General features: G+C 36.0%; 2 protein-coding genes across 6 annotated transcripts; one reads left to right on the top strand and one right to left on the bottom strand.

The window, feature by feature from the left end:
- The first annotated feature begins 448 nt into the window (after positions 1 to 448).
- LOC137831313 (scarecrow-like protein 21) lies at positions 449 to 3,820 on the top strand. Of its 4 annotated transcripts, XM_068638948.1 has the most exons (3): positions 506 to 705; positions 1,497 to 1,647; positions 1,772 to 3,820. In XM_068638948.1, exon 3 carries the CDS (start codon positions 1,917 to 1,919, stop codon positions 3,552 to 3,554), a length of 1,638 nt encoding a protein of 545 aa, XP_068495049.1. In that variant the 5' UTR covers positions 506 to 705; positions 1,497 to 1,647; positions 1,772 to 1,916; the 3' UTR covers positions 3,555 to 3,820. The 4 variants fall into 4 exon arrangements, with proteins under 4 accessions (XP_068495048.1, XP_068495049.1, XP_068495051.1 ...); XM_068638947.1 differs by lacking the exon at positions 1,497 to 1,647 and having other exon boundaries at positions 449 to 705; XM_068638950.1 differs by lacking the exon at positions 1,497 to 1,647 and having other exon boundaries at positions 507 to 705; positions 1,777 to 3,820.
- A 1,695-nt stretch (positions 3,821 to 5,515) lies between these two features.
- LOC137831312 (probable WRKY transcription factor 20) lies at positions 5,516 to 11,236 on the bottom strand. Of its 2 annotated transcripts, none has more exons than XM_068638944.1 (6): positions 10,381 to 11,236; positions 8,772 to 8,948; positions 8,001 to 8,541; positions 7,737 to 7,902; positions 7,491 to 7,649; positions 5,516 to 6,340 (listed from the first exon to the last, which is right to left on the bottom strand). In XM_068638944.1, exons 1-6 carry the CDS (start codon positions 10,594 to 10,596, stop codon positions 5,854 to 5,856), a joined length of 1,746 nt encoding a protein of 581 aa, XP_068495045.1. In that variant the 5' UTR covers positions 10,597 to 11,236; the 3' UTR covers positions 5,516 to 5,853. The 2 variants fall into 2 exon arrangements, with proteins under 2 accessions (XP_068495045.1, XP_068495046.1); XM_068638945.1 differs by lacking the exon at positions 10,381 to 11,236 and adding an exon at positions 9,284 to 9,472.
- Positions 11,237 to 11,491: the final 255 nt, after the last annotated feature.

Genomic DNA, 11,491 nt, shown 5'->3' with positions numbered 1-11,491 from the left:
TAATAAAATTATTTTGCATTTTCAATATATAATAGTATTCAATTCATACGTTTCTAGTGTTTAAAAGTGAACGCTCATAAACTTTTTGCAAGTGCCAACTTTTTCACAAAAGCTCATCTTACTCAATTTCCAGCTTATAAAGATTGTTTAAAGAGTGTGTGTGAACTTAGAAGGAGAAAAAAAAACTAAGTAAAAAAGAATAAAGGAATATGAAAAACAGTAATTTGAGATAATTGAGACTCTGTAGTTATATTGATTTTGTTTCTCGAAATGAGAAAACATTAAAATATTAATAAATATAAATATAATATTAGAAATCCATATATATATATATACGAGAATAATTGAATTGAAGTGAATAGAAACAAAACAAAGAAAAAGTTAACAAAGTAATCAAAGTCTTTGTAAATTAAGTGCTATGTTAGAGTCAAAAAAGTAATTTGTTACAAGAGGAGACTTTCTATGTTGGCGTCCATATAAAATGGCAAAAGTGCAATTCAGAGTTCATAGGGACCATAGCATCCAACTACAACCTTTGTGACTTGCCATGTGTTCTAAGATATAATCTCTAATTCCAAACATAATCTCTTTGTATGACACATATGAGTATGTGCATGACAGATTCTAAGTTAGTTTGAGCTTTAAATCCAACTGGGGCATCGGTGGTTCTGAGTAATCTTGTTTCAGATCAGGCTTTTTGCAGAGGTGAGAGTCTCTGAAATTGTTGAAATGCTCCCTTTTCCTGATTTGTGTTATTGGTTGATATCACGAAGAGTCTCTGGTTGCTAAGTTGATGATGGTGCTCCAACTCCTTTTAGTTACCAGAGAGAAAACGTATTTTTTTTCTTCAATGGTTGTTCTTATTGAGTTTGTGAAAAAGGGTTGTTGTTGGAGTTCATTCAGAGTCATGGCATGTTTAGCTTTGAGAAGTGATTTTCAGCTCTTTCTGTTCTATATTTTTTTTTATTACCTTTTGGCTTTGTTTCAGTAGTTGTTGGGGAAAGCTTCTTATCTGTGTTTTTGTTGTTTGCTTGACTATGGATTTGAATGCATACTTTTTGGAGGTAGTTTCTAACCAAGAGAAGATTTAAAACTGTTTGATATAAAAAACTTGTGTGTTAATTGAGTTCAAGGTTAGAGTTGAGTCCAACCCAGAATACTAATAGATTTTCCAAATTGCCCGTTTGGTGTTTTACAGTACAGCCATGTATGGCATGTGGCAACCTTTTCTGAATAACTTCACCTTTTTTACTTTTTCTATTGAGAATAAGTAAAGAAGAAAAAGAAAAGGGTCTTGTTTTACATTATATGGTGTTCCAAATCCATTACGTAGTCTAAAGCTTTATCCTAGTTAATTTTTAATTATTTGATTGCTTAAATTTGAAACCACACATCAAAGTCTCTGCTGACTAATTTAAATATTCTATTAGACTTATAAAGTTGCATTCAGTTAGACTAATACACTGTCTCTTTTGGTTTGTTGTTTATTTTAATAGCTTGTTAAGAATCTCGGAGATATAGATTGTGTTGTCAAGAAGCTTACTCTTCAGATTTGAAATGGAAGGAGTCTTTTAATGAAAGATTTCACCTCAAATCTTACTAGTTTCTGACCTTTATGTGAATAACCTCAAGGAATAGCAGATATAGGCAAACTACATTACCTTCTTCAATCAGTATCAATGGACTTGTGTCTTTGTTTTGATCTTTTATAGTTTCAGATATCTTTGTTAAGTATCATATTTGTCTAAATTGCTTTCTCAACCTTCTGCAGAACAGCTCAGATATTCATTACACTGCAATTAAAACACGGATAATGCTTGCCAGGTTTGAGGAGAGTCAATAATTCAGCCGTTTTTTTGTCGAAATCTTTTGGAGTTTGACTATATCAAGATCTGGAACTGTCTGGCTTGTTCTCAATGCAAACATCTCAGAATCATAAAATTTCTTATGGCTCTGGTGGGTTCTATGTGGAGCCTGTGCAAAATTTGGAGTCATATTGCTTACCATCAAGTGAGAACATAGACAATTACTCTTCTGATAACAGCAGCCAAACAACCTACCCTTCAGTCCAAACTTTAGACCAATATCTCACCCTTGAATCTGCTTCCACAAGCAACAGTTTCCCTTGCCAAAATTCTCCACCTGCTCTCAGTTTCTCATCAAACAATAGCCCGTTGTCAAACCTAGAGTCAAATTCATATGTGTTAAGGCCACAGCATTCTCTTGAAATTGCTAATGGCCCACCAGAGAATGATTCTTACCCGATTCTTGACTTTGATGAGCTGACACATAAGATAAGAGAACTGGAAACTGCTATGCTGGAACCTAATGCAGATATGCTAGATATCTATGGTGCTATAATGCCAGGAGAAGCTGATTCAATTTTGTTAGAGACTGAGAAGTGGAAAGAAATGATGGAGATGGTATCCAGAGGGGATTTGAAAGAGATGCTTTATACTTGTGCAAAGGCAATGGCTGTTAAGGATATGGTGATAACTGAATGGATGATGTCAGAGTCGCGTAAGATGGTTTCTGTTTTGGGCAATCCAATTCAGCGGTTGGGAGCATACATTGTGGAGTCTCTTGTGGCAAGGATGGCTGCTTCAGGAAGCACAATCTACAAATCCTTGAAATGTAGTGAGCCTACTGGTAATGAACTACTTTCATACATGCATGTACTCTATGAAGTTTGTCCATACTTCAAGTTTGGATACATGTCAGCAAATGGAGCAATTGCCGAAGCTCTGAAGGACGAAAGTGAAGTCCACATAATAGACTTTCAGATTTCCCAGGGAACTCAATGGGTGAGCCTGATTCAGGCTCTTGCTCGCCGGCCCGGAGGACCACCAAATATCCGAATATCGGGTGTTGATGACTCCTTTTCATCTTATGCACGGGGAGGAGGACTTGATATTGTTGGGAAAAGGTTATCAGCACTTGCAGAGTCATGTAATGTACCCTTTGAGTTCAATGCTGTGAGAGTACCTGCTTCTCAAGTGCAACTTAAAGACCTTGAACTTCGCCCTTATGAAGCTGTGGCTGTGAACTTTGCCATCATGTTGCACCATGTGCCTGATGAAAGTGTGAACGGCCACAATCATCGCGATAGGTTGTTGAGATTGGCCAAGCACTTGTCTCCTAAAGTGGTGACTCTTGTTGAGCAAGAATTTAACACCAACAATGCCCCATTCTTGCAGCGATTCGTTGAGACAATGAACTACTACTTGGCTGTTTTTGATTCAATTGATGCTGCTCTTCCAAGGGAGCACAAAGAGAGGATTAATGTGGAGCAGCACTGTTTGGCTCGTGAAGTTGTCAACTTAATAGCATGTGAAGGAGAAGAAAGAGTTGAACGTCATGAGCTTCTGAATAAGTGGAGAATGCGTTTTACACAGGCTGGATTTGCGCCTTATCCACTGAACTCTGTTATTAATTCTTCAATCAAGGATCTTCTCCAGACCTACCATGGTCATTACTCTCTGGAAGAAAAAGATGGTGCACTATTTCTTGGTTGGAAGAATCAAGTTCTTATTGCCTCTTGTGCTTGGAGATGAAAATCCGACAACAGTTAATTCATTTTTGTTACTCCAGGCCTTCTAGTTAGGTTATGTATCATCCTTAACATCTTTAAAACATTTCTCCTCACTTCATATGTTCAGATTACTGTTTTGTAAGAGAGCATCCTCAATCTATATCAGCAATACAAGTAATATCAAGAAAGACTTATATTCTGAAATTTTCTGAGATGTATTTTATAACTGCAAAACATGTAAGTTGAAATCTATAGCAAACAAAGTATGGATTGGTATTTCTTACTACAGTTTCACTTTGTATGCTTAATTGCATTTTTCTTAAACTGTTTTGGATCTATTATCCTACGAACACTCACATACCCTTACATTACTCTTGTGGTAATTTTGTACACTAAACTCCTTGCTCTTTGAATCCTTATGAATATGGCCATATTCCAATCTGAAAATGAACTATATTACTTGGCACTGACAACTACTAGATGGATCTCCACAGAATTCACAAGCTGTGTGAATGCATGAAAAATCTGAAATGAGTTATTTTAACTTAATCAAAATTGCCGAGTAAAAAGGCTCACGTGAAACCGTGTTGTTTGGCCCAGAAATAACTCTACGGTAGAAAGAGTCGTGCCTTGCATGATCATTGATTCATTGTTTCTAATCATGTTCTCCCTTTTCTGAAACCAGACTATTTTTGTGCTGTGTGTTTCTGGCTTCCTAGGAAACATTGCAACGCGTGTGGATTGAAATATATTATGACGAAGGCCTTAGTCAAATTAGCTGTCCCCTAGAGTACAAAGCTTTCTGGAGACAAAAACAAAAGCAACACAGACTTTGTCTGACACATGTGATGTGCCTACTTTTAACAAAAACAAAAATAACTATTAGTGTGCCGTTTTCAATAATACTGTCTTCAGTTTATTTAAATATATTTTCAACATTTCATGTCTGTTAGTTACAACAGCAGTATGAAATGAGCTAGAAACCAAGAACATTTGACTTACCAAAAATTTCTATGTATTCCTTTGATTTACAGCCATAGCAATATACACAAGATATGAATTCTTAATTCTTAAAGTCTATCAACGTGATTCAGGGTAATTGATAGATAATTGAGTTTCTTAATCATGTTATAAGGAATTTGATTTCTGGTAATGTGAATAGAAAACATTTTTTGTTGAGAAAGAGACAAAACTCAACTTTGATGATATCTACGCCTCTAAAAAATTACACTCTAAATGTTAGTATGATAATATTTGTTATGAAAAAAAAAAAAATTGTCTGCAATGCACCTTTTGGTCTGAAAAATGGCACTGGAACATTGTTCTGACGTTTTTGACAGTAGGAGTTATATCATTATGCATTACTTCTTACATTTTTACACATTTATAGCAATCAAACTCTTTCTTCTTTTCTGGAAAAGAAAAAGAAAAGAAAGTTGCTGTTACAGTGACTTCAATGTGCTATTTATCGCATCTACACTTAGATTCGAGTTTTATTCCATCTACTTAATGTGAAACTAGAAAACAAAACATCCAACAAAAAGGTATCCAAAAATACTTCGATTAAGTATCAATTTAGAACCTAAAATCAATTCATCAATACAAAATTAAACATGTACGCATTTAACACCAATCCAAACATCTAATGGATCCATGTTTGGATCTGCATTTTCAAATGGCATAATACACTTCTGGTCTGGCCCCAAAGCTAGTGAAAGTATCTTCTGAATTAGAAAAAACGTCTGTCCAAACACAATTCAAGAATTTGTTTCACATTACATAATATGCACAAAATAGTCCGAGAAAACCAAACGTGTATTCCACTGTTTACACGTGTGACGTGCCTTCCTTTGAATTTGACTAATATCAAACACAATAACAAACAACTTGCTTTGTCACGTGGGGAAGTTTGCGTTGTAACGAAGGCTTGGGAACTCTGGTTACCATGAATTTATAGTAATCACATGGAATAAAAACAATAAGTTCAGTAACAAGCTAGAAGCTACATCTTATAAATAGCTGAACTCAAACACTTTTACAAGGGTTTTTGTTGAAGCAACTTTGGTATAAGCTTCATATTTGTACAGAAGAATCTGTATATAATTATACAAACAGAAATTAGATTTAAGAGTCAACCTGAAGGGGCACAGCTACTACTAATTCTACCAAAGAGCAGCTCTCAACATATAAGGATCTACATAAAAGAACTATCAGCATTTCCAAAGAGAAAATGAGGAGCCATGCCTTTAAAACTTTACCCGCCAAAAAGAAAAACCAAAATGGAACTCAGTATTTCTTTTTATTTGTGTGTGCAAACAATTTTAAGGACCCATTAGTATTCTTCCCACGTTCTGAGGGCAGGGATATGCAGAATGGTTTAAAGATGCACTATCACTTGGATTTTCTCTAGAGCCATATGGGTTAGAGTTGTTATTTAGAACACCAAAGTACACTGGCGGCCCCGAAGTATGAACAAACTTGAAATTGGAGTTGCTGGTATGAGCTTGGCTGTCACCAAATTCAGAAAGCATCATTCTCCCTTGACTGCTTGGTGTGTTTTCCGAAACAGGGCTAATTCCCATACCAAGGTCAAGGCTGATGGTATCACTTTCTTCTGGCCTAATTCTTGTCTGTCCCCCAGCAGCACTTGCTGGTCCTGCAATGTCATGGCAACTATTATTCCTTGCAGTTGGCACATCATGATTGTGCTTCCCCTCATATGTGGTTATCACGGCCTTCGGATCATGAGATGCCCTCTCCACATGTTTTCTAACGGGGCACCCCGTGTTAGTGCATTTGTAATAACTCCTGAAAAATAAAGTGAGTCCTTGTAAAAACAAGGTTAACCAGAAATATGTAACTAAGCATCATATTGTCGCCAAACACAAAATGTAAGGATCTCATCTCACTAAAAGAGACCAGCCAACTTCATCATGTACACATTTCATTTAAATTCCACGCTTTGAAGTTCACGTCCAAGCACCGATTACATTAAAATGGAAATATGGCCGAATTATGTTACAGGTAGTTTTGTGCACACAAAATGCATTTCAAGCATCTTTCAGTTCAAATCAAACAGATAGTTGTTTAAGTGAAAATTATGCTGGTATATTGTTTTGGGTCAGTCAAGGAACTAGATACTAAAGGGGAATCCTCGAAATATCAAGTGGGCACATGCTTATTAGGAAAGCAGGTTTTCAGACAATGACACAACTAGAGCTAATATTTCAGCTCTAAAATCTGACCTAGAAAAGAACTACAATATTTGGCTAACATCTTTGCATTCAGTGAAAGAACAAACTTTACAACACAGAAATTCTTAAATCAAGCAAATCAGTGGATATCATACTGGCCCTCCTTTTGCCCTAATTTTCCTTAAGTCACTATTAGTCTACCATCATGATAATTTTATATTGATATATTTTCCTCTCGGAGCATAGGAGTAACACATAGATATCTAAACTTTCTTGATATCTAAGTACCTAACAGTCTACTGTCCCGTGAACTTCTCTGTTGACACTTCATTGCACATTCCTAGCAATAATGCTCTTACAATCAACTAGCTTCCATTAACATAATATGTTTGATCATTACAGTTCCTATTTGACACACCATCACCACCTTTCCTTAATGTAGAACCATACTGGTACATAATATCAGTCTCCCTGACATCAACATCCTACACCACCTCCCTTAACTTTGCCATTGTTTGATATTTGACGATTGGTAAAGAGGACAATAAAATCTGCTGAATAAATATTTAGACCCGCTTTGGAATAAAATTCTGTAAAAGCTTAAGATTCAGAATTTATAATATACAACATTTCACAACATATTATAGTTAGTAACTACTCTACTTTTCTAGAATATATTATAATACATCACTCCTGTGGATGAGGATGAGGTTATCTTTTCCTTCCTTACAATAGGCATAAGACTGAAATAATCATTAACATACCTAGGGTTAGGATTTCCTCTCACCACCTTCTGCCCATACTTGCGCCAGCGGTAACCATCATCCAATATATCAACCTCACTCAGAGTTTGTACAACGACCCGTGGCTCCCTAATAGGCTTAACTACAGGCGTAATGTCAGCATTTGCAAGCTCCATTTTTCTGCACAAATAAAAAAAACTTCTGGCTATCAGCAAACATACATGAGTAGAAGAAAGAAACATGGGTCTTGGGACTAAGCTGTCAAACCTTCGCTTTGAAAAGGGATCATCATCATCAACCTCATCATTATTCCGATTTGACAAAAATCCTGTACCCTCTGGATCACCATCATTTGTTGCAACAGGCGATAGCTCGGGAGTACTGTCAGGCTCAGCTGGGTGAGACACCTGGCCACATATGTTGGATCCTTTGTCTGCAATTCAACAATTAGGAGAAAAAGAAAGCCACATTATTTGTTTAAAATAAGTACGAACAAATTGGCATCAATAAGAAGCATCTAACAGGTATTACCATCTCGGAAAGATGCTTTATCAGATCTATCTTCTTGCATAGTCATCATACTTCCAGTTGAGTAACGCCGGTTTGGCTGGGGTTTCGGATGATCATGTGTTCCCTTGTAAATTATCTCAGTGATTTGCCCATCATGAGAGCGTTCAAATAGTTTCTTAACTTCACAGTTAGGATGTGTACATTTGTAATAACTGCGTGGAAATTCACTCCCTTTAACATGTTTCTGACCATACTTTCTCCAGTTGTATCCATCATCGGATACTCGCTCAGGTGCAACAGAAAGTCCACTACCTCTATTGTCAACTTGTGATGTTTGAAGCCCAGTTGCTATGTTGCTCCTAGGGTTCAGTTCATCCAAATCACCTTCAACACGGGCATTAGCTCCTGAGCTAACAATTTGAACAGGTGATGATAGACTTAATTCATTTGAAGGGACTGCTATCTCACTTTTCACTAATGATGAATCAAAAGGTTGACCTTTTCCTTGACCATCTATTTGAGTACATTTTTCACTTGCATGATTGTCAGGGTCTGCAGGAACCTTAAATAAATGAATAGCATTGTGTAAGTACCACGAAACCAGTAATCTTCAAAACAACATAAACCAAAACAAGAAATTGGAAACCAAATCCGGTTCCAGTTAACATTGCAATATATTTAACTAACTATCCTATCTTGTTAACTTAGTACACAGGTTATGATCAGATACAATTAAGGAGAAAAACATCAATTTCAGAGCTTATATTCGTCAATTTCAGAGTAATTCATTACCATATTTGATCTACTGTGCGGTTTAAACTCAAAGAAGCTGGGTTTTCGGTCATCAACTGTATTGGTATTGAAGCATGCACTGGTTACAGGAAATGAAGCAGATGCAGCAGAAGTCACAGAAGCATGAGCTGATTGATGAAGCATAAAAAGGGATCCTGTGGTCGGTGAAGGTTCCACCTGCAAAGTATTTGAGAAAGTGTTAGAAAAATCTAGGTAAGCAATTACAGAATGAATCATAAAATATATAATCGAACACACTTAAAAATTTTAATTTCTCAGAGCAGCATACGGACAAAGAAAGTGACAAAATAACAGGAAGTTTCAGAATGCACAGTAGTAAACGGACAATGAATAATAACAGAAGGAAAGTACAAAAACAAACATCAGAGTAACCACGCAATAGTATATTTATCAGCTACTTATGCAGAAAGATTCAATTGCAATTGAGCAAATGCAAAACTCTAATTTTCTCTTTGGGATAATATAGCATGTTGTTCATTTAGAGTATATACCACATAGCCCAGTGCATCAGGACTAATGAAAGTTATACAAATTCAGCTCAGAAAAGCCATTCCCACATTAATTATGCACAGATTAGGACCACCCCCACAATTACATCAAGATTTAACAAATGTGATGCATTTTGTACTTTCCCAAAATTACAAATCATGACCCACAATCTCTGACATTCCGCATATTACTCCAATGTCATGCCATACAGAACTAATATGGATCACTAACCCTTGAAAAAGCATTTATTCTTTTGTTCCACACATATAAATAGGGAAAAAGAAAATTCCTGTAAAACCTGCAATGCAACACCGTTGAAAACAAAAAGAAAAAGCACCCAAGCAAAGGAAGATTCAGTATGTGAAAAAACAACACTGACGCAAAAGAAAATAATGAGAATGTTGAGCGATCCTAAGAGAAAGTCATATCCCAACACAACACCGTATTGAGCATAAAGCAAAATAACAGAATTCAATAAGAGCAAGCATCAGAATCTCAGGGTCCCAACACAAATAACAAAACCTATCAAGTGAAAAAGATCAAACACAAAAAAGGGCCAACCCTAATTACAAAAGACTAAATTAAATAAAAAAGAAGCAAAATAAATTAGCCTCAACCACCAGATTAAATAAAGTACATATACTCACTCTATCACTCACATCGAATTTTTCGTGAAACAAACAGCATCTTCCATTCATCAACATGTTAAATCACGTCATATTTAAAAATTATTCCGTCCAAAGCATAACACTGTCCCATATGCCCCATTTTGATGCTCTTGGCATTTACATGAAAATCACACTGAAAAGAACCATATTTTTATATGCCACTCACACTGTGTGGACTTCAACTCACTCGGGTCAAGTAAAAACATTTAAACACTCCTTTGACCAAGTTCAACTGATAAAAAAGCAAAAATAAAAAATAAAAAAACACCGAAAAACAAAAATCAAATTTTGCCAACGAATTCACACACCCATTTCTCTCTTTATTCTTTTTCTTCGAGCAATTAAACGGATCAAACGCGAGCCTTGAACCCAGCCCCGAAAATCACAAACCCTAGAAATTGAAAAGGCGAATGCATTCACCACTAACTAACCTTCATGTTGGAGAGCAGCACCGGTGACTCGAGAAACGACGTCGGACTGAGCCCCGGGGGAATCGTGACGCACGGCGAGCGTGAGATCGGGAGCTTCGCCGGGGACATGAGCTTGTACCTCGCGCCGCCGCCGCCGGCCGGAGCAGGCTCGGCGGTGGAATTGGGCCTCGACCCAGGTCGATTCGGATCGTCGGAGTGAGCTTCGCCGGCGTCCATTACGGTGTAGAGAAAGAAAGTTTGTGTCTTGGACAAGCAGAAAGAGAAGGGCTGAGTCAAAGAAGAAGGAAATGGAGGCACAGATGAGAGGGCAAAATAGTCATTTCCTGTGAAGGGTATGTATGTCACAGAGAAAGAGAGAGATCAAATTGACTTGTGAGAATGAATCTCAAAAAGAATTATGAATCTGTGTTCAATGTTGTGTTGGTTCTTTGGCTTGTCATTTTACCCTTTTCTCTGCATTTTTTCTCTTCTTTCTCTCTCTCTCATGGTGTGTGCTGCTATTATATGTATGCTACTGCCTCTTCAACTCATCCCATGTTATACAAATGTGTGATGCTAACATGTCTCTTAATATATTAATATATGAAATGCAAAGAACAATTTTTGGAATCATACTTCACCTCCTTAGACTCAATAACTACATACAAAATTTGAACTCTAAATACTCACATGAATGAAACTTTTTCTAATTTAATTTGTAATTTCAAATTCAAATTTTAAGCAGGTGATTTGGCTAAATATGTTTAATACTCTTAAATTTGAATCTTTAATACATATTAAACATAAAAACATGTATGAAATAAAAATTGACATTATCAAACAATAAAAAACTTATGCTTGATATGAATTTTAGAACAACTATTCTAAAAATGAACTAATCATAAAGTCATATTATTATATGTAATAATTTGTGATTAAATAACAGTATAAAAACATATTTTTATTTATCTTACATTAGTTTAACAAATATGCATTGTTAATGTAATTTTTTTACAACAACTTCTAATATAACTTTAAAGATAACTACTCTTATAAAAATTAATAATATATCATATAGAAGTCTGTAATAAAAGTAAAGTGTAAAACGGAATATATTCTCTAATGATCACCA

This window comes from Phaseolus vulgaris, chromosome 6 (assembly GCF_000499845.2).
Source record: "Phaseolus vulgaris cultivar G19833 chromosome 6, P. vulgaris v2.0, whole genome shotgun sequence".
In the NCBI taxonomy this organism is placed as follows: Eukaryota; Viridiplantae; Streptophyta; class Magnoliopsida; order Fabales; family Fabaceae; genus Phaseolus; species Phaseolus vulgaris.
Note: the sequence above shows the minus strand (reverse complement) of the source record. Positions and strands in the feature narration are given on the sequence as shown.

Excerpts from the sequence above, each read along its gene's own strand:
- LOC137831313 (XM_068638947.1), top strand. The coding sequence starts at position 1,917 with ATGCAAACATCTCAGAATCATAAAATTTCTTATGGCTCTGGTGGGTTC.
- LOC137831312 (XM_068638944.1), bottom strand. The coding sequence starts at position 10,596 with ATGGACGCCGGCGAAGCTCACTCCGACGATCCGAATCGACCTGGGTCG. Across the intron at positions 7,903-8,000 it reads TAAAGCATCTTTCCGAGATG|ACAAAGGATCCAACATATGT; the intron begins GTAATACCTGTT and ends GTTGAATTGCAG. Across the intron at positions 6,341-7,490 it reads AGAGGAAATCCTAACCCTAG|GAGTTATTACAAATGCACTA; the intron begins GTATGTTAATGA and ends TTTATTTTTCAG.